The sequence below is a fragment of the Cinclus cinclus genome, chromosome 4 (genome assembly GCF_963662255.1).
Source record: "Cinclus cinclus chromosome 4, bCinCin1.1, whole genome shotgun sequence".
In the NCBI taxonomy this organism is placed as follows: Eukaryota; Metazoa; Chordata; class Aves; order Passeriformes; family Cinclidae; genus Cinclus; species Cinclus cinclus.
This window is the reverse complement of record NC_085049.1, coordinates 65,541,495-65,562,031: the sequence shown is the minus strand read 5'-3', so window position 1 is coordinate 65,562,031 and position 20,537 is coordinate 65,541,495. Positions and strand designations below refer to the sequence as shown.

At 51.5% G+C, this 20,537-nt stretch overlaps 3 protein-coding genes across 3 annotated transcripts; all 3 read left to right on the top strand.

Annotated features, from left to right (window-relative positions):
• The first annotated feature begins 246 nt into the window (after positions 1-246).
• LOC134043299 (carboxypeptidase A2-like) lies at positions 247-7,369 on the top strand. The gene is made up of 11 exons (XM_062491463.1): positions 247-311; positions 1,737-1,818; positions 2,680-2,814; positions 3,263-3,358; positions 3,829-3,927; positions 4,053-4,154; positions 4,945-5,055; positions 5,400-5,490; positions 5,962-6,161; positions 6,861-6,945; positions 7,182-7,369. Exons 1-11 carry the CDS (start codon positions 247-249, stop codon positions 7,367-7,369), a joined length of 1,254 nt encoding a protein of 417 aa, XP_062347447.1.
• Positions 7,370-10,248: 2,879 nt separating this feature from the next.
• Positions 10,249-15,401, top strand: LOC134043298 (carboxypeptidase A1-like). The gene is made up of 11 exons (XM_062491462.1): positions 10,249-10,313; positions 12,019-12,100; positions 12,500-12,634; positions 12,785-12,883; positions 13,411-13,512; positions 13,778-13,879; positions 13,989-14,099; positions 14,371-14,461; positions 14,596-14,795; positions 15,057-15,141; positions 15,214-15,401. The coding sequence occupies exons 1-11, from the start codon at positions 10,249-10,251 to the stop codon at positions 15,399-15,401; spliced, it is 1,260 nt and encodes a 419-aa protein (XP_062347446.1).
• An 808-nt stretch (positions 15,402-16,209) lies between these two features.
• On the top strand, positions 16,210-18,969 carry LOC134043297 (carboxypeptidase A1-like). The gene is made up of 11 exons (XM_062491461.1): positions 16,210-16,274; positions 16,450-16,531; positions 16,718-16,852; positions 16,924-17,025; positions 17,121-17,222; positions 17,303-17,404; positions 17,510-17,620; positions 17,800-17,899; positions 18,199-18,389; positions 18,578-18,662; positions 18,782-18,969. Exons 1-11 carry the CDS (start codon positions 16,210-16,212, stop codon positions 18,967-18,969), a joined length of 1,263 nt encoding a protein of 420 aa, XP_062347445.1.
• Positions 18,970-20,537: the final 1,568 nt, after the last annotated feature.

Sequence of the window (20,537 nt, the reverse complement as noted above, 5' to 3'; positions counted from 1 at the left end):
AAAGGACACACACATTTTTGTGGTTAGAGCTTTGGGACCGACTCCTCCCCCCGTTTTGGATGTGTCAGTGGAAAATTTTTTTTTGGTGGTGAAATCGGCCTCTTGCCTGCTGGTGGCCTTGAAGGCCCTGATAAATGTGAGAACTTGATCACATGGAGCGATAGGTTCTATCAGATGTGTTTTATCTGAAAACCAAAGCTCTCTATAAATTCCCCTTTGCCAGGCCCAGCTGAACTTCCAGCAAACATGAAGCTGCTTTTGATCTTCAGCGCCCTCATCGGGGCTTCCCTGTGCCTGGAAACCTTCGTTGGGTGAGTGACACTCTTGTGGAAAACATTTCATTTAGGGCTGGTATACCTGCTTGTTGTTTTTCATGGTCTCAACTTCACAAAATCTGCTTGGGGCACGTTTTTTTGGTTTTTGTGACTGGTTGTTCTTGTTGCTTTGCTGCTTTGGTGTTTGAGGGAACCTCTCTTTATTTTCGTTTGGGTTCTGTAAGAAGGGTCCAGCTGTGGAGTTGAGATCCTCAATTCCTGTTCATTCAAGGCTTGATTTTGGCTGGAGCTGAACTTCACTGCAAAAGCAGAGCTGAAAGACCACAACCTGTCCTCAGATGAGAAAGTTCATCACTTTCCCTCCCCCCCCCCACCAAGTTTATTATTTCTCTTTCTTCCTCCTCTTTCTGCCTTTCTAAGCATTTCAGATCCTGATTTCCAACCGTTAAATTCTAAAGGTTTGTCTTTGTTGCATTGCAAGAATTATCCTGCAGGGTATTTCCTCACAGGCTCACTGATGATTTTAATAATGAAAGATTATAAAATCCTACTGGATAAATCTGGAGGTGCAGTGAGTGAGCCCTAGATTCCAGTGAGTAAAACTATGTATGAAGGTTTAAGGATTAAGAATAAGAAATAATGTCCCAAAACTCAGTGATTTTTTTTTTTTTTTTTTTTTTGTAAAGCCCGGAGGGGCTATTTTGATGATTTAGTCCTGAACTGAATTCTCATTAATCCATTCCTCAGCAGCTGTGGTTAATTCACAGCAGAATCCACCCCTGAGCTAAAGCTTCTGGTGATGGAGAATCCAGTATTAAGTCATGAATGTGCAAAAGTGCCTTCAGAGCTGACGTAACTGGGCTCAACAAAGAGATCTTATCCCTCCACTGGCCGGGGAGAGGATCCCGAGTCCATTCTCAGCAGCTGCAAATAAACACCCACGTACCTGAGCTCGTGTGCCGAGACCCTTTTCACTTCCTTTCACCCCATTTCCATCTTAAAAAGGTTTCTAGTTGTGCAATTACTGGCCTGTGCTCCCAGCTGTCCAGTTGATGGCTCCAGCGATGGAGCTGGAGCCAGGCGCTTCCCGAGGGTGATTCATCCCACCTGAAACGGTGCGAGCCACCCTTGGCTGGTGTCAGCCTCTGACTAAACCGCAGGAAGGCGAAACAAATCCCATGTTTCGTGCTTGCTCTGCTCCCCAAACGTCTGATCTTTCCCCAGCTCAACTGGAATATTGTTTTCCCACAACCGATGGATTTTCAGGATTGATCCCTGTGATTTAAAACTCATCCACGTTGTCTGGTTTGCGAGGAAGGCGCGCCTTGTGGGTTGAATTCTTGGGTGACACCAAATCAACTGATTAAATGAGCCATTAACACACAATTAACGATCCCAGGAACGAACCAGTTCACCCAGCCCCCTTCTGAGACTGGTTCTGAAGACACCGATTTATTGCAGGCACCAGGTTCTCCGAATCAAGACCAAAAATGAGGAGGAGGTCAAGCAGCTGCAGCTTTTGGAATCGCTGGAACACCTGGAGGTGGGTCGTGGCCACAGAGGTGTTTTGGAATATTTCACACGGGGCGGGATTTGCATCTCATTCCCAACAGGTCAGGGGGTGAATCTGTGTCTCATTTGGAAGGTTCCCATCACCCTGGGGCTGCTGCCATAAATAAATTTACTCTCTCAACACTTCAAATTTGACCTGCAAGTTCGAGTACCAGTTCAGTGTTCAGGAGGGCCAGAACCGATAATTTTTCCTGCTGGGTTGACAGCATATTTGAATTGTTAGATCTTTATCTCAGTGTTGAAAAACTTGTTTTTCCAGTGGGAATGGCAGTGTTTTGTCTCCCAGAGTTATGGAAGGAATTTATTAGTTGGTCTACACAGTAAAATTCCAGATTATTATTGTTCTTATTACCACTGGTGAGAAGTTTTAACATCACTTTGTAAAATCACTGACTTAAAACATATTATACGAATAATTTAGAAATTAAAATTTAGAAAAGTTCTACCAAAGGGGAGGTAAAAGGAGAAATGAAAACAATGGGTTTTGTGTTACTTAAGACTACAATATGGAGTTTTTCTTGAAATTATTTCTAGTAAAAGGGAGAATAATAAAATAATCATCAAAGACAACTAAAATTTCCTCTTGTTTTTGTGTCCAAAGCCTAGAAGTCAATGAAAAAACTGCCTCAAGCCTCTTGGTATTTGTTATTTTATTGGGTTTATCACAAGCACTGATCCAAGGTTGTGGTGAGGCTGCAGAGAAGAGAGCATTCCAGGGCTCCTCTCTGCAGGAGCCGTTGGATTTGGGAGAAATAAGTATTTCTAAAACTCTGCAAGAGCTGTTTGCAGGATGCTTTCCCCAAACCAAATTAATTTTCCTTTCTCGGCCCAGCTGGATTTCTGGATCAACCCCTCTGCCCCTGCCCTCCCCGTGGATGTGAGAATTCCTGCTGTCAGTGTCCAGTCTGTGAAAGCCTTCCTGGAATCCCAGGGGATTGAGTATTCCATCCTGATCGAAGACCTGCAGGTGAGCAATGCCACTGGCACTTATTCCTTACATCTTCTGGAAACACAGATTGACAATTTGGCCTCTCTCCCACTTTCCCATACTCTGTTTTCCCTGGGATCCTCCCATTATTTTTGTAGGTTGTGGATTATTCCTCCAGGACAATCCATGGATCGCTGTAGGTGTTCTCCGAGTAGTGGCATCAATAAACTCCACAGGGCTCTTCTGACAATCCCTGAGGAATCACACCTGGACTTTTGGCCCCAGACATTTGGGAATGCCAACACTGATGTTACTCCTCATTCAGTAAACTCTGATAAAAATCACCCGCTTGGGCACTAATGTGACATTTCCTCATGAGCAGTAATCCCCAAACAGCATCTAAACCAGCATTGACTCACTGCTTTTTCATTTATTTCTCTTTTAGCAAGTGAAGCAGACACTTCTCACCATTTGAATGTTATTTTAGGATGTTCTGGATAAAGAAAAGCAAGATATGGCCGAGAGTGCCCAAAGGCAGCGCAGCAGCAGCTTCGACTTTGGTACTTACCACACTCTGGATGATGTGAGTACCTCAGGGGAAGAGTATTCTGCTTTTTTTTCTGGTCTTTTTGCATGCTGTCTTCAATTCAACATCCTGTATGAGGATCTAAACTGTCCTTGCAGCTTTTTCTGGCACATGGGTTTGGTTTTTGCAGTATTAATTTTGTGCTCAGAACAGTCAGCCAGCACTAATCCCTGACAGTGTTGATGAAAATTCCATAAACTCTCCTGCAGACCCTGTCAAAACCCTTCCTTCGAAAGAAAGAGAAATAAGGGGATCTTGAAACTGGGAAATAAAGAACTTTTGCCCAGAAAAGCTGTGGCTTCCCCATCCTTGGGAGTGTTCAAGGCCAGGTTGGAGCAACCTGGGATAGTGGAAGGTGCAGGGGGATGGAATGGGATGAATCCCACCTGAATCAGCCCACGACTCTCTGGAAGGAATGGCAGAACACACAAACACGATATTAATGTCCCCATGACCTTTCATTTCAGATTAATGCAGAACTGGACCATCTTGCATCCGAGTACAGCTTTGTGGAAAAGATCCAGATCGGGGAATCCTATGAAAAGCGCCCTCTGTACGTCCTGAAGGTACGCCAGCAATCACGGAATGTGCCCGTGGGGATGCATGACAGACAACACAGCCCAGAGCATATTATGGGATGTCCTTGCCTGAGAGGTGTCAGAGTCTGAGATGCTCCTGTTTGGTTCCCCAGTTCAGCACCGGAGGCTCCAAGCGCCCGGCCATCTGGCTCGACGCCGGCATCCATTCCCGCGAGTGGGTCACCCAGGCCAGCGCCCTGTGGATCGCCAACAAGGTTCCTGCAGCAGGCTTTCACCTTGGGTTTGTCTTGGGAATGTCTCCTGGTATTTCAGAGGGTATCACCCCTCGCTGTGTTTATTTAGTCCACCTCCCTGAAGCAGCTGACTCCCGCAGGATGTGGTGGCTGCCTCAACCTGGAATTGGAAAACTCTGTCCTGTTAGAACGGCTGAGTTTAGGCAGACAAAATGTAGTGGTTCAGGTGAAATTGTTACACAAATAACCAAAGAGTTTGAGGTTATTTTGCTGCTTTAATCTGCTCACCCAGAAAAATGCAGTGGGGTTGGTTTCCTTCCACAAAATACCTAGACCTCCAGCTTTCTGGAAATGACTGAGTCACCAGAGAAGTCACAGGATCACAGAATAAGCTGAGTTGGAAAGGTCCAACTCCTGGCCCTGCACAGAACCATCCCCAAGAGCCACCCTGTGCCCAGGAGTGTTGTCCAAAAGCTGCTTGGGCTCTCAGTGCAGCACAGTTGAGAATTCCCAACCTGGCTGTTCCATTTCAGCTTTAGTGCCAGCCTTGGCCTGTCCTGTGTGAGGGAGGAGAAAATTTTGTTGTCCTCTCCCATTTTATTCTGAAGACCTCCTGTCTTCAGAATAAAATAATACAACAGATTCACTGCTCACTCCCTGTATAACAAGGAACAATTATGGCCAGCCGATAACGGATGTTCCTTGTTTCTCTGCCCAAAAATCCAGCCTTTCCTTTGTCCCAAACAATGAGGGAATGAACATTTGGGAAGGAATTACTCTGCTAAGCAGGGTGTGCTCTGTCTCTGCCTAGATTGCCTCTGACTATGGAACAGATGCTTCCATCACCTCCCTCCTGGACAAGATGGATCTTTTCCTGCTGCCAGTCGCCAACCCTGATGGATTTGTGTACACTCACACCTCGGTGGGTCAGCTCTCTGTCTGAGCTCAGGGAGATTCCTGACTCTTCCAAGGAAATAATAAACATGAGGGAAGGGGGCTCTGACAGTCTTAATGCTGTGAGAGGAGTTACCAAAGAGCTGGGCAGACAAAGACCCTCATTATTTGTCTAAGCCACCCTAACCCCCTGTAAATACCCCAGTTTTAATAAATACATTTGATTTTTGACCCTTGGCCCATCTCGGCAGTCTGAAATACTCTTGGGATCATTCATAGGATCAATCCCTCATGGGTGGCAGCTCTTTCTGGGGAGCAGTTTTGGTGCCAGCACCCAGATTTGCTCCCTTTTGAAGTACTTCTCTGTTGTAGAATCGCATGTGGAGGAAAACCCGCTCCAAGAATCCCGGCAGCGTCTGCATCGGAGTTGATCCCAACAGGAACTGGGATGCAGGTTTTGGAGGTAGGGATAAAGCTTCTGGATTCTGGATCCTGTTACACAGAACCAGCAGCTGCCTTAATAAAGGGGATTAATCACCCTGAGCACAGGAGGAAGCAGCATCATGATATTACGGAATCCTGGAATCACAGAACGGTTTGGGTTGGAAGGACCCAAAATATTATTTAGTTCCACTCCCTGCCATGGGCAAAGACACTTTCCACTATCCCAGGTTGTTCCAAGCCCCATCCAACCACAGCATACCCCCAGGAATAGGGATTCCTGGGTTCCTGGACAACCTGTTGCAGGTTGCATCATCTCAAAGTACATTCCTTGAACATTCACATTCTGTTGTTGGTGCTTGAGCATTTATCAGCATTTAAGGCCTTGCTTTGGCTGCAGCCTGTCCTTAGGAAAGCCCAGCTTTGTGTGGGTCTGCCCTGACCTCCCAGGAATTCCACTCCTCACAGGTTTGTTCCCTCCTTGCACCACCAGGTCCTGGAGCCAGTAACAAGCCCTGCTCCGACTCCTACCACGGGCCCAGTGCCAACTCCGAGGTGGAAGTGAAATCTGTTGTTGACTTCATCAAGAATCACGGAAACTTCAAGGCCTTCCTGACCCTCCACAGTTATTCCCAACTCCTGATGTATCCCTATGGATACAAATGCACCAGGCCAGACGATTATGCCGAGCTGGTGAGACACAAGGACTTGCTTTACCTTCTTCTCTTCTGTCCAGCTGCCTCTCTATACTTTCCATACTCTTCCCTAACGACAGCACCACAGATGGAATAATATCTCTGAGACAATCACAACCATAATTCCAATGGGAAAGACCTCTGGAGGTCTCTGTTCTAACCCTGTGCTGAAAGGGCTGTGCAGACAGAGCCAATTTCAGTCTGAGTTTGAATTGTTTTGATTTGTTTTGATATTTCTACAGAAGAATTCCACAGCTTTTTCAAGCTCATCCCAAAGTTCCCCAAATCTCATGGGGACTTTGTTTTGTCCTAATACCTAAATGCAGCTCCCCTGTGTCTCTTTGTTGCCTTTTCCCTCCTTCACAAAGAACCCACTCTATTTTCCATCCAACCCCCATTACGTAGTTGAAGTGAGCACAAAGTTGACCTTGGAGCATTGGAAGATCCCAAGTGCCTTGGGAATTTCTGGTATCTCTTGAGCCATCCCTTGACAAGCCCGTGAGAGAAACACTGGATGAACACTGAAAGAACCTGCTGGAAGTTAACTCACCTGCAGTGGCACCTCCCAGAAATGCTGTGACTGCTGTTGGTGTGAATAGTCTCCAAAGCAGTTTGGAGATTTCTGGTGAAATCCCAAATGTTTAATCTTAGGGAGTGTGACTGCTTCCTGACTTTCCTTTCATCTTCTCCCCTCCAGGAATCTCTGGGAAGAGCTGCTGCCAATTCCATCCGCTCCCTCTATGGCACCACCTTCCAAGTGGGCACCATTTGCAGCACCATCTGTGAGTATTTGGCCACTCAGAGCTTTCAGGGGCTGTCCCAGGACACCAATCCCTGCCCTCCCCTCAGGGTGTGTCCCTTGTGGAAGCTGCAGTACTCCTGGGCAGTGACACCACCGGTGGCACCTGAGCCTTCCCATCCAAACCTCATCCTTGTCCCCCAAATTACAAACAGCAGAACAACAGAACTCCACCATTCCTCTGCTCACCCCTCTGGATCGTCTCCCTTTCCCTTCCAGACCAAGCCAGCGGAGGCAGCATTGACTGGAGCTATGACAACGGGATCAAATACTCCTTTGCCTTCGAGCTTCGGGACACAGGGCGCTACGGCTTCCTGCTGCCCGCCAACCAGATCGTCCCTGCTGCCAAGGAAACCTGGCTGGGGCTGAAGAGAATCATGGAGCACGTGCGGGACAAGTCCTCCTGAGAGCTGGGCTGGGACTCGGCTCTCTGCAGCACCAGCTCATAAATCCTCTGTGTTGGCTGCAGTGATAGAAATGGCTGAATAAACCCCCTGTGCACTCCCCCTGTGGTGTTTGATGTGTTCCTGTTCCTTGTGTGTGACACATCCCTCAGGAGATTTTGGGACACAGCCCTCCCTTGCCCATACTTGCTTTGCCTCCATGCCCTCCCTTGCCTGGCACCTCCTGGTGCCAGCCCTGCCATGGCAGGGACACCTCCCACTGTCCCAGGTGCTCCCAGCCCCAATGTCCAGCCTGGCCTTGGGCACTGACAGGGATCCAGGGGCAGCCACAGCTGCTCTGGCAATTCCAGCCCAGCCAGGAATTCCTTCCCAAATCTCCCCTTTTCCAATCTGAAGCCATTCCCTGTGTCCTGTCCCTCCATGCCTTGTACCCAGGCCATGTCCAGCTCTCCTGGAGCCCCTTTAGTCCCTGGAAAAGGCTCTGAGCTCTCCCTGGAGCCTTCTCTTCTCCAGGTTGAAGGGGCTGGCACAGAGGGCCTGGTGTTAGCATAATCCAGGCTATGGAACTGATTAAAGGAATTTAATTTCCCTTAACAAGCCTCAGGACCCTGCCAAACCCCCGATCACTCTCCTCTAATGTACACCCCCAGATATTTGGCTGCTCCTTTTCTCCCCCTCCCCACATTCCCAGCAGATGTGCTTGGAGGGAAGATGGAGATGGGAGGACACCTCAGGAGCACCTCGTTCCATCGTTAATCCTGCAAATTTCTTGGGGATTTAAGAGCAAAGAGCTCAGGAGGCCCTGAAGGATCAGAGATTAGCGCTGGCTGCTGCTGCTGTGGTGATTATCGAGTCTAACAGGTTTATCTTGGTGTCTTGTGACCCCCCAGCAGCTGGTGAGTTACTCACCCTCGGGAGCCTGGCAGGAGAGCAAACAGTGTCCATGTGTCCGATAAAACCCTGTGGACTCAGGGCATGGAGCTGTTGGCAGGAACAGGGGAAGGCCCAGCTGAGGCAGAAGGAAATACCCTGGGGGTCTGGATTTGGGTAAGAAGCAGATGTTTTGGAGAGCAAAGCCATGCTTGGGCAGCCAGTGTCCCTGTCCCCTCTGCTCATGGCCTTATCCAGTGGCACCAACATCCCAAAATCCCATCCTCTGCCTGGTGATTAAAAAGCAGAGATGGTAAATCCCAGGGACAGGGCACACAGTTGGCTCTTGGAGCTGGATGAGCTCTTGTCTCCAGAGCAGGAACTGCAGAGCCTGAGGAGCCTCGGCTGGGAATGTGGAACTGTGACCTTGTCCTGGCTTGGAATCTTATTTCAACCATCCAGGGCTTGAGGCCCCCTGTACCCTCCTCTTTAAGTGCTTGGTGTGAGGAGAGCTCATCCAGGTCGGGAGCCCTGACTCCAGAGAGATCTGGGTGTGTGCCGTGGTGGGAGATGGGCTGGAGGTGATAACAGGGATCTTCCCATCCCAATGAAGGAGATTATTGAGGAAACAGAGCCAAGCTCTTCACCACAGAGAGCGATGGGAGAGACAGCAGCATCAGCTGGAAGGAGGGAGAGCCAGGAGGCACATCAGGAAATGCTTTCCACCAGGAGAAGCAGCAGGACCTGGTTCCAGGGGGGCAGTGCAGCTTCCATCTCTGGAAGTCTCCAAGATCCAACAAGGAGGGAGCTGGTGGGTCCCAGAGCTGGCCACGCTTCATCCAGGCATTGGATACAGGCCTCCCATGGTCCCTTCCCACCTCAAAAATCCCAGGATCCCTTCTCGAGGAGGATCCTGGAACCACCACAGCAACAGCACCAGCTCTGCTCCACAGATCCCAACAGACCCCGGCACCTTCCCCATGGCACCTCCTGCTCTCTGTGCAGCCGGTATTCCCAGGATTTAATGGAGAAAAACATGGACAGGGGATGTCAGCTGTAAAAACCTGCCCTGGGAGGTGCCTGCCAGCCTGGGAACACAGCCCAGGAACACGGAGCATCCCTGACAAGCGCGGTGGGAGCTTGGGGCAGCACAGATAAGGCCCAACAAAGGCCCCGCTGTAACCTGCAGAACAAAGGCGCTGCTTTAACCGGGGAACAAAGACACCTCTGACAAACTGACCTCCTGGGATAGCCCCAGCTGCTCCAGAGCCACTGCTTACACTGAAAACATAAAAGTAATTCATTTTCTACCCAAAAATGAGCTTTTCTGTCCGACCATTACCCCAGGTGAACGTCCTTGTGCACCTCTGACTCCACGACTTCCATCAGCTTTGAAGTGAGATTTCATCCACCATCAAGTGGCCCCACTCCTGGGAAAGGTTTGATGAATAATTTGACTAATGTGTTTTTACATTTTATGTATTTAGATAGATAGATAGATAGATGGATGCATAAACTAATTAATCATAAATAAGTCTATGTTTAAAGGCTTGCTTTTTCTACAAGTAACTTTGTAGAAGCTTGCATTACACATGCATTACTAACCATAATTATGATTGACTTACTCATAGCAATGTGCAATGAAGAAATTCATGGAAACAAAGAGGTGCTTCCTTGTGGTTTTGGGGCTCCTGTGACCACGCCATCCCCACCATCCCACGCCCTTGGGTTGGGAGCCACCCATATCCACAGCAGCTTGGAGCTGGGAGCAGGGACACTCATCCAGGACCCGCTCACCGAGGAAGACGTTATCAGATCCTCCCTAATTTGGCTGCTCTTGTGTTGACTTTGCCAAATAAAGCAAACATTTGGGCTCGCGGGAGCCCTTCCTGCCTGCTCTGTTTGTCCCTGCCGACGCGCGGATGCGGCCCTGGTGAGAAGCTCTGGGAGGGACCCTGACCACCAAGGGAGTTCTGTCCGTCCTCGAGGCTGTGGCTCTGTTCCCACCCACCATGGAGACCCTCCTGGTCTTCCTCGCCCTCCTGGGGGTCAGCAGCATGGAGCAGCTCTTCGTGGGGTGAGTCCGGCTGGAGCAGGGGGCGGTGGGACACCACGGCTGGGATGGGGATCCAGGTGAGAGAGGCCCAGCCCCACCAGTCCCCTTCGGGGTCAACCAGAAGGGTGACATCCCAGAGGATGGAAATCCGACAGGATTTTTTCCCAACCAGGAAAGGTTTGGTTTCATCCCAGGTTTGGAGCATGCAGCAGGTAAAAATCAGAGAATGCTGAATTCTGAGGGCATTGCTCCAAGCTTTGCCAGGCTGTGGAATCCCAGAGGATCAGGGGATGATGTGTATGGCTCAAACACAAGGCGGTAGAATCATCCAAGGGTTGCTGGGAATAAAAACCCAAGGATTGCTGGGAATAACAGCCAAGGATTTCTGGGAATAACACACCGTGGGAAAGAACAAGATGTGGCTGGAGAAGGGGCCCTGAGGAAGGAGGGCAGCACTTTTCCAGGATGAACATCCTGGCTGTAGCTCCTGAAGAAAAGAACAGCACAGTCCAGTGCAGGAATGAGGCTGAGAAGGGGGCATGGAGTGTAGGGGGGTGGGGGTGATGACCACCCACAACTCCCAAAGCTTCCAACCCATTTCCAGAAAGGTCTGGATGATTGAGTTGGCAATGAGAACTAACTTGTAGGAAAAAGTGGGAATTGCCTGTTCAGAGTAGGGAAAACCTATCCATAAAAATGTACCCCCAGGATGTTGGACATCCCACCAGCTGGAGCCATGCCAGAGCTGGTGATCTCATGACCAGGGACAGGACCCAGGGAACACATGGAGCTGTGCCAGGGGGGTTTAGGCTGGATATCAGGAAAGGTTTCTCATCCAGAGGGGGCTGGGCATTGCCCAGGCTCACCAAGGAATGGTCACATTCCCAGAGCTCCAGGAGTGTTTGGACAACACTCTCAAGGACAGGGTGGGAACGTTGGGGTGTCCGGGCAGAGCCTGGAGTTGGATTTGATCCTTGTGGGCCCCTTCCAGCTCAGGATATTCTGTGATGCGACCAACCCACCTTCCTTCCTGCTTTCCTTCCTCCTCGGACATGATGAGGGATCCATCCAGTATCCCATCACTCTCCTCCAGGCAGGGGGTGCTTGGAGGGATCCAAGACTGTCCAAGGAATATCAGGGCTGCTCCCTGATTTTGGCAGAAATCACAAGGATTTAATGCCTGAGTCCTCCAGGCAGGAAATGGGCAAATGGAAATTGTTATCATCCTGGGGGGCGTGGTTAAACTGATAAAGGAGGAGTTAAGAGGAAGAAAGGTACAAAAGGGGAAAGGTGAAGGAATTTTGTGCCACTTTGGGAATGGCTTTAAGCACTGCCCAACAGGAGAGGTTGGAGGATTGATCTGAAATGACAAAACTTCTCTCCCATAGAACATTTCCTCCTCTCCAGGAGGAAAATCCAGCCTGTCCTTGGGAAGCCCATCCAGGCTGGACTGGGACCTCTGCTAGGGAATACATCCACAGATAGAGAACATATCCATGTGAGATATCCCCCAGCATCTTGGGAGCTGATCAAACAAGTCTGGAGATCATCTCAGGTTCCCCCAGCACTTGCTCTTTCCCCATCATGGCTTGTCTGAACCTGCATTTTTTTTTTTTCTCAACACCAACGACTGATGTATTTTCCAACCCTGTGAGCTGGTGTGGAGCTTCCTCAGCCTCCCCCCAGCCCGGAGTCCCCTCCCTGTGACCCCTCTGCCTCCCTGCAGGGACCAGGTCCTGCGTGTCAAGGCCAGGAACGAGGAGCAGATCGCCCTGCTCGGGGTGCTGGGCGAGCAGGAGGAACTGCAGGTGAGTTCTGAGGAGTCCTGAGCACTCCCCAGACACAGGCCCTGGTGAATCCAGGCCTCTCTCCTTCTTTCGCCATCCCATCCTTTTCCCTCCCCATTTTGGAGATGTGTAATTTAGAACCACATAAATATGAACTCAAACTGGGGTTCCTAGGGCTCAGAGCTCCTGTTTCATATGATCTGGGAACATCCCACAAATATTTACTCAAACAACTTAGGCTGAAACATTTCTGTAGGTTGCTATCCAGACATCCATCTGTGGCCCAAATTTGTCCAAATAACCTTTTTAGATCCTTCATGGAAACTCCTGTGAGACCCTGGAGGTGCTGGGGAGCTCAGTGGATGAGCACCAGCACAGGATGGGGGCTGAGCTCTCCCTTTCAGCTCAACTTCTTCCCAGGTGGACTTCTGGCGTCACCCCAACAGTCCTGGCCACCCCGTGGACCTGCGGGTGTCCTTCCCCAGCCTCCAAGGAGTGAAAAAATTCCTGGATTCCCGTAATTTTTCCTACAGCATCATGATTGAGGATGTGCAGGTAATGGCTATGATGAGATCAAGTCAAGCTCCTGCAGCTCAACCCTGAGAGAAAGTCCAAAAGGCTGGAAATCAAGAAATGGGAAAAAAAAAACAATCCAACCCCCTGCTCCTTTCAGCCTGATATTTTTTTTTTTCACCTCCTAACCAGGAATTACTGGATGAAGAAAAGGAAAGCATGAGGAGGTCTAGGAGGGTAAAGAGAAGCTCCAGGATGTTTGATTTCGCCTCCTACCACACGATAGACGAGGTACCTTTCTCTGCAGAGCACTGGCTTGGTCCTGCTGGGGTCACTCCCATGTGGGAAATGTTGTGGTGAGTTCTTGGTGACAGGTGAGACCTCCCTGGGACACTCTTCTCCTCTGTGGTTGAGCTTTTAGCTGAGATGGGAGACTGGGAAACCTTCCACATCTGGCGTGGCCATTCCTGGAATCTTCCCAACCCTGTGGAAGACATTTTCAGCTTAACTGCGGGGGTATTTGGAGCCCAGTTTGGGACTGGTGGGGGCTGTGATGGTGTTGGGGGAGTCTCAGAGCTTTTTCCCTCACCATTCATTCTGCTTCCCCAAAAACCTTGTGATGTGCTCACATGGAGCCTCAGACACCTCGTGTTCTCCAGGAAAATGTGAGATCTTTCTCCAGGCAAGCCCCAGGTCTCCAGGGAAACACCAGAGCTTCCCCAGGGAAGCTTTGCCTGTTGCATCCGGTGCTGGATACCCTCAAAACCAAAAGGTGAGAACCAGGCTGAGCCTCATGACCCAGCAGCTCCTCCTTCCAGATCTATGACTGGATGGATGTCCTGGTGGAGGATCATCCCAACCTTGTCAGCAAGATCCAGATTGGGCGGAGCTACGAGAACAGGCCCCTGTATGTGCTGAAGGTGGGTCCTGGGGCAGCCTCACCTGGAAAATCCCCCCTCAGGATGAGAAGTTGTGCCAAGGGAGGGTCTGGTTGGACACCAACAGGAATTTCTCTGTGGAAAGGGTGGTCAGGGCTTGGAAGGGGGTGCCTAGGGAAGTTTGGAATGCCCATCCTTGAGTGTCCAAGGAATTCCTGGGTTCTGGGCTGGGGACAATGGGGCATAGCTTGGATTCCATGATCCTGGAGGGTTTTTCCAACCTCAATGATCCCATGATTCCGCACAGTTCAGCACTGGGGGATCGAAGCGTCCGGCCATCTGGCTGGACACTGGCATCCACTCGCGGGAATGGATCACCCAAGCCACCGGGGTCTGGATGGCCAACAAGGTGACCTTGGGATCACCTGGGATGTGGGACCCCAATTTTTACCCTGCATCCGTCCCACCCCTCATGTCCAAGGGGCACTGGGGCAGCTCCTGCTCCTCTCCATGCACAGATTACCATGGAATACGGGCAGGACCCCTCTGTCACGGCCATCCTGGACAGCATGGACATCTTCCTGGAGATTGTCACCAACCCAGATGGCTTTGCCTTCACCCACAGCTCTGTGAGTGCGGGGATGCCGCGGGGAGATCTTGTTCCAGCATTGTCCCCAACCACAGCTGCCTGTGATTTTTGGTCCCATGTGGGATGCAGAGTGGAGATCCCTAGAGATGCTTGGGCAGGGGTTGGGATTCCCAGGGGGATCTTGTCCCAGTGCTGTTCCCAGATATGGCTGTCTGTGGTTTTTGGGTCCCATGAGTGGAAATCCCTGGAAAAGCTTGGGCAGGGGTAGGGATTCACATCCCTGGTCTGGTCTCCTCTTCACGTGCTTCTAGAACCGCCTGTGGCGCAAGACCAGGTCCATCAATGCTGGATCCCACTGTGTCGGAGTGGATCCCAACAGAAATTGGGATGCTGGGTTTGGAGGTGAGACCTCGGACAGCAGGTCCCCACGCTGGGCATTGTTTGTGCCTCAAAACTTTCTGCTGGAGTGGAAAAACCCCGGGATGGAAACCCTTCCTGAGGGTTCCTCTCTGGATCTCCTCCTCCTCCTGCTCCAGGTGCTGGCTCCAGCAGCAATCCCTGCTCTGAGACCTATCGTGGCCCTCACGCCCATTCCGAGAGGGAAGTGAGAGCCATCGTGGATTTCATCCGCGCCCACGGGAGTGTGAAATCCGTCATCTCCATCCACAGCTACTCCCAGATGCTGCTCTTCCCCTACGGATACAGGAGGGAACCCACACCTGACCACCAAGAAATGGTGAGATGGCCCCAACACGTGGGGCTGTGACCACCTGGCAAAATCAAGCACAGCATCTCAGGAGCTTCCCTGCTCCTCTCCTTAGATACAACCCAAATACTGAACCCCTGCACCTGGGTCCTGGTGGAGGGTGGACCTCAAACTTCAAAAACTAAGGTTTTTTTTGGGAAACCTAGAGTAGAAGAGATGGGGAATGATGGGCTTTAGATCCCCCTGCTTTTGATCCACCAGACCTCACCACTTTTGGTGGTTCCTTTGCAGAATGAACTGGCCAAGAAGGCCGTGAGCGACTTGGCCGCCGTGTTCGGGACAAAATACACCTACGGCAGCATCGCCAACACCATCTGTGAGTGTCCCTCCCTCATTTGGCAGCAAATCCCTTGGGAATGGGCTCCCACCTGGGCTCCTCTCCCTGCAGACATGGCAGGAGGCACCACCATCGACTGGGCCTATGACAACGGGGTGAAATATTCCTTCACCTTGGAGCTGAGGGACTCGGGGCGCTACGGATTCCTCCTGCCCAGCTCCCAAATCGTCCCCACTGCCACTGAGACATGGCCAGCGCTCTTGGACATCATGGTCCACGTCCTGGAGCATCCATACTGACCCCAGCACCTCCCACAGCATTCCTTTCTTCTCAATAAATCCTCATGGAGATTCAGTGGTTTCAGGCACCCTTATTTTTTTCATGCTTAAACTCCAAAAAAAAAAGGTGGAAAAGGACTCCCAGCCTTGCAGGTGTTGATTTTCCCATGATTTTGGCTCAAAGTCCCCATCCTTTGGAGCCAACAGCCAGCACTGGGAGGAGATGGGTTTTTTTGGGCAACCAACCCCAAATCTATGAGGTTTTGAGCAGTTCTGCTTCATCATCCTTCCCTGGGGGGCTACAAGGAGGGGCGTGGGGCACCCTCAGGGCCATCGCTGGGTGTACGGTGCTTCCAGGAATTTGCTGTTTATTTCTGGCTCCTGGGACAACTGTCACCTGCTCTGACCTCTGTCCTGGGCCAAGCTTTACACCACTTTCCTCAGCCAAATTTCAAACCATTTTCCCCACCACTGTGGTTTAGGGATCCAGCTCACAAAGTGAAAATCTGCATTTTGCGCATTCTCAACCCAAACTGATCCTTTCCCTCCCCTCAGCCGGCGCTGGGAGCTGTGGGATTTTGGCACCTCCTGGTCTCGCCTTGCTGGCAGCTGACTCACGGCCTCAGCTGGTTTCTGGGACAGGTTTGGCTAGGACTGGGATTGTCTGGATGGGGACGCCGGGGCCTGACCTTGGCTGGTGGCAGCCAGAGCCTTCCCAGGGCCTTGGGAAAAGGGACAGCTGGAGGGGCTGGGCTGGGGCCGCCCTCGCATGGGATTTAAGAGGCCCCAGGGCACTATTGGGATGTGAGACCAGCTCTCCCTGCTGACCATGAGGCTCCCTGTGCTCCTGGCTGCCCTGGTGGCAGTGGCCACCTGCACCGAGACCTTCATTGGGTAGGGGGGTCAGGATGGGGATGGTGGCACCGGGTGGGGCAAAAGGAGCTGGTTCAGCCCCGAAGGAGCACAGGGAAAAGGCCAGGGGGAAATCCCTGCAATGTGGGGATGGATGGGGTGGGGTTAGGCCGGACTAATGGGGCCAGAGCTTGTCCCACGTTCCCCAACCCCACAGGCACCAGGTGCTGCGCATCGTCCCCCAGAGCGATGAGGACCTGCAGAAGGTGCAGGAGCTGCAGGGCCTGGAGCATCTGCAGGTACTAGGCGTGGAGAAGGATTCTGGGGACAACCCCAGCCCACTGCCTTTGTTTTACACCCCCCAAGCGAAGCAGGGATGGAGCTGGATGTGGGATGATGGGAACCAAGCGGTGAAAAGCAGGACAGGCTGGGGGGCGCATGCCGAGGCAGGATCTGACCCTTTATGTCCATTTTCCCCCATCCAGCTGGATTTCTGGCTGGGTCCCCGTGAACTCGGCCTGCCTGTGGACATCCACGTACCCTTCCCCAGCCTGCAGGCAGTCAAAGCCCACCTGGAGGCTGCTGGGGTCTCCTATTCCATCATGATCGAGGATGTGCAGGTCAGTGCTGCGGGGGAGAGGTGGGATCCCATCCAGTGGGAACGAGGCTTATCCCACCCAGTGTCCCACAGGCCCTGCTGGATGAAGAACAGATGGAAATGCTCCGCAGCACCCGCCAGCTGCCGCTCAACACCAACACCTTCAACTACGAGGCCTACCACACCATAAATGAGGTGGGAAAGCACAAGATTTGGGGCATTTTGGGGGAAACAGCTTGCTCTTGGGCAGGAGGCGAGCTAAGGGTGACCCCCACAATCCTCATTCCCAGATCTACAATTTCATGGACATGCTGGTGGCTGAGAACCCCAACCTGGTGAGCAAGCTGGAGATCGGCCGCTCGACCGAGAACCGTCCCCTCTACGTGCTCAAGGTGAGGATTTGGGGATCGTGATCCAGAGGGGAAAGCGGTGACAGGGACAAAGCCAATCCCCCCTCTCTCTGCTCTCCCAGTTCAGCACAGGGGGCACGAACCGCCCAGCCATCTGGATCGACACCGGGATCCACTCCCGTGAGTGGGTGACACAGGCCAGCGGTGTCTGGTTTGCCAAGAAGGTACAGACACATCCCAAAAGAGCCACCTGGTCCTCAGGAGCTCTGGGATCCAGGTGGGTGATCCCACAGGGAAGTCAGGGAGCCCCAAACCTCCATCCTCTCTAGATTGTCCAGGATCATGCAAATAACGAAGGCGTGGCCTCCATCCTGGAAACGATGGACATCTTCCTGGAGATTGTCACCAACCCAGATGGCTTTGCCTTCACCCAGACCACGGTACCGCCCCAGATTTCCTCCCCCCGGTTTCCACAGCCACACTGGATGGGGCTGGGGACCAGGACTGGGGGTGCTGCATGTCCCTGAGAGGGCAAAGCCTCCTCATCCACGTTTCCATGGGATGGGAAGGGGAGCACCACGAGCCCTGGGCACCAGCTGAGGTGGCTCTGCCCTTCCAGAACCGCCTGTGGCGCAAGACCAGGTCCAAGCACTCGGGCTCCATCTGTGTCGGAGTGGACCCCAACCGCAACTGGGACGCAGGTTTTGGAGGTCAGAGCTGTCCCCGTGCCCCTGTGGAGCGTTTCCACTCTCCAGCTGGAGGCTCCAAAGCTGTTTCTGGCTCAAAGATCCATTGATGTTCCCTGGGGAAGACGTGGGATTTGCTCTCTGTGGCAGAGCCGAGGGTTTGAGCTCCACCAGGGCTTTGATTTCACCCGGTGACAAATGAAAGTCACCACACTAATCTCTAGGAAGAACCCTAGGAGCATTCCTTGATCACCACCAAGGACATGAGGGGGTGGGAAAAACCCCAAATTCCCACTGTGTTCTCACCATCCTCTTCTCCACAGAGGCTGGAGCCAGCTCAAGCCCCTGCTCGGAGACGTACCATGGACCCTACGCCAACTCGGAGCCCGAGGTGAAATCCATCGTGGACTTTGTCAAGAGCCACGGCAACATCAAGGCTTTTGTGTCCATCCACAGCTACTCCCAGCTCCTGCTCTATCCCTATGGCTACACCTACACCGCGGTGCCAGACCAGCAGGAACTGGTGAGACTCCTCTGGTTTGAGGGGTTGGGATGGGGTGGAGCTCTGCTGCTGCTCCAAGGAGGAGCCACTTCTGTCCTGCATCCATTGGGAAGCTGGGAGCTCTGGCATCTTTTCGTACCCAAAAAAAGCTGCATCCCACAGGTTTGTCCTTTCTTTGGCTCATCCTTCTCCCTTCTCTGTATTCCCAGCACGAGGTTTCTGCCAAGGCTGTGGCAGCTCTGTCCTCTCTGTACGGCACCCAGTACAAGTATGGCAGCATCATCACCACCATCTGTAAGTGCTGGGGCAGCCCCAAAATCCCCAAATCCCAAAATCATCCCTCTCACTGGCCAAGTATCTCATGGAATTCCTGTCCAAGGAGGTCAAACCTCTCCCATGTTTTCCTCCCTCAGACAGAGCTAGTGGAGGAACCATCGACTGGACCTACAACCAGGGGATTAAATATTCCTTCACCTTTGAGCTGCGGGATACCGGGCGTTACGGGTTCCTGCTGCCCGCCAAACAGATCATTCCCACCGCTGAGGAGACCTGGCTGGCACTGAAGGTCATCATGGAGCACACCCGGGACAACTTGTACTGAGCTGGGATCAGGGCTGGAGCAGCTGCAGAGGGGGAAGAAGGCAATCAATCAGTCAGTCAATAAATAAATGGAAAGAAGGATGAGAAAAACTTGTGGTTGTTCTCCCTTTTTCCCAGATAGGGTGGGAAAGTCCTTTTGGAACAGGAGTTGGTGCCAGACCAGGGAGGGTGTGCTGGGGCAGTGGTCTGGAAAAGGAATTGATTGAAAGGGCATGAAAATAGCAAGGACAAAAAGGAAGGAAGGTAGTGGTTTTGCCTTTGCTCTGGCAGATGATGGAAAGGGAATTGGGCTCTGAGACACGAGGTCAGCAGGATTTATTGGGGCTCCAGGAGAGCTGCAGAGGGACTGGGGACAAGGCGTGGAGGGACAGGACACAGGGAATGGCTTCCACTGCCAGAGGGCAGGGATGGATGGGATCTTGGGAATTCCTGGCTGGGCTGGAATTGCCAGAGCAGCTGTCGCTGCCCTTGGATCCCTGGAAGTGTCCAAGGCCAATCTGGAGGACCCTGGGATAAGGGAATGTATCCAGGAGTTGGAACCTGCTTGGCTCCAAGGTCCCTTCCCCTGCAAACCTTTCTGATTTTGTGATCTCTCCTCACCTGCTGCAATCCCTAGGGAATGGGGAGCTGAGCCCCTGCTCATTCCCAGCTTTTCCAGGCTCTCCACAGCTCTCAAAACTGCAAAAAAAAAAATCACCCAAGCAGATGCTGTATTTTACATTTTATTAAATTAAACAATTAAACCTCTCATCCTCTGTGGAGCTTGACTCTGCTCCAAACAACACCAAGAGTCCAAATCCACACAAATCCATCAAGATGGTGGGAAAGTACATCCAGTCCTTGCTTTGATTCCTTGGATTTGGAGGATTTCAAACAACTCAGGCCAGTTTTGTTTCACCAGGAGGTTTCCATGCAGCACAGAGCAGCCAGGGATTCTGGATCTGTCTCCCACAGCTGGATAGCAAAATCAGGATTTTAGCCAATGCAATGACACTTCCAAGAGCTCATGGAGCTGGAAAAAATCTGCTCCCACAGCAGCAGGACCTTATCAGACTGAACCTGCCAGTCCCACCATCAGCATTGTCTGTTTTCACACTCAGAGACACAATAAATGATAAACGTGCTCAGAGATGTTGAGTCTTAAGCTGCCAAACTGGAAATTAGGTGCCATTTCTCCTAGTTTTTGTCCTTTCATGAGAATGATCCCAAAATCACCAGTGAGTTTTAGGATGCATTGAAGATTGTCAGCTTCAAAAATGGGGGAAAAAAACCACTGAATCCAAAAATACCCACAAGATCATGATAACCAAAGTGGGACCAGGCTCAGCAATGCCAGATGGAAAAACTAGAGAGCAGAATCCCTCCAAAATCACCTCCAAAGTGTCCCATGGGCAGCTCAGAAAAAAAATCAGAGGATTCCCAGGTTATCCAGAAGCACCAATTCGAGGAAAACTGTGCCACTGTTCCACATTCCAGGTCCCTGCTGGGTTTTAGGGACCCTGGTGAGATAATAGCAGCAAATTTTCCTTTAGCCACCCTAAACCTTAAATAAGCTTCTAAAAAACCACT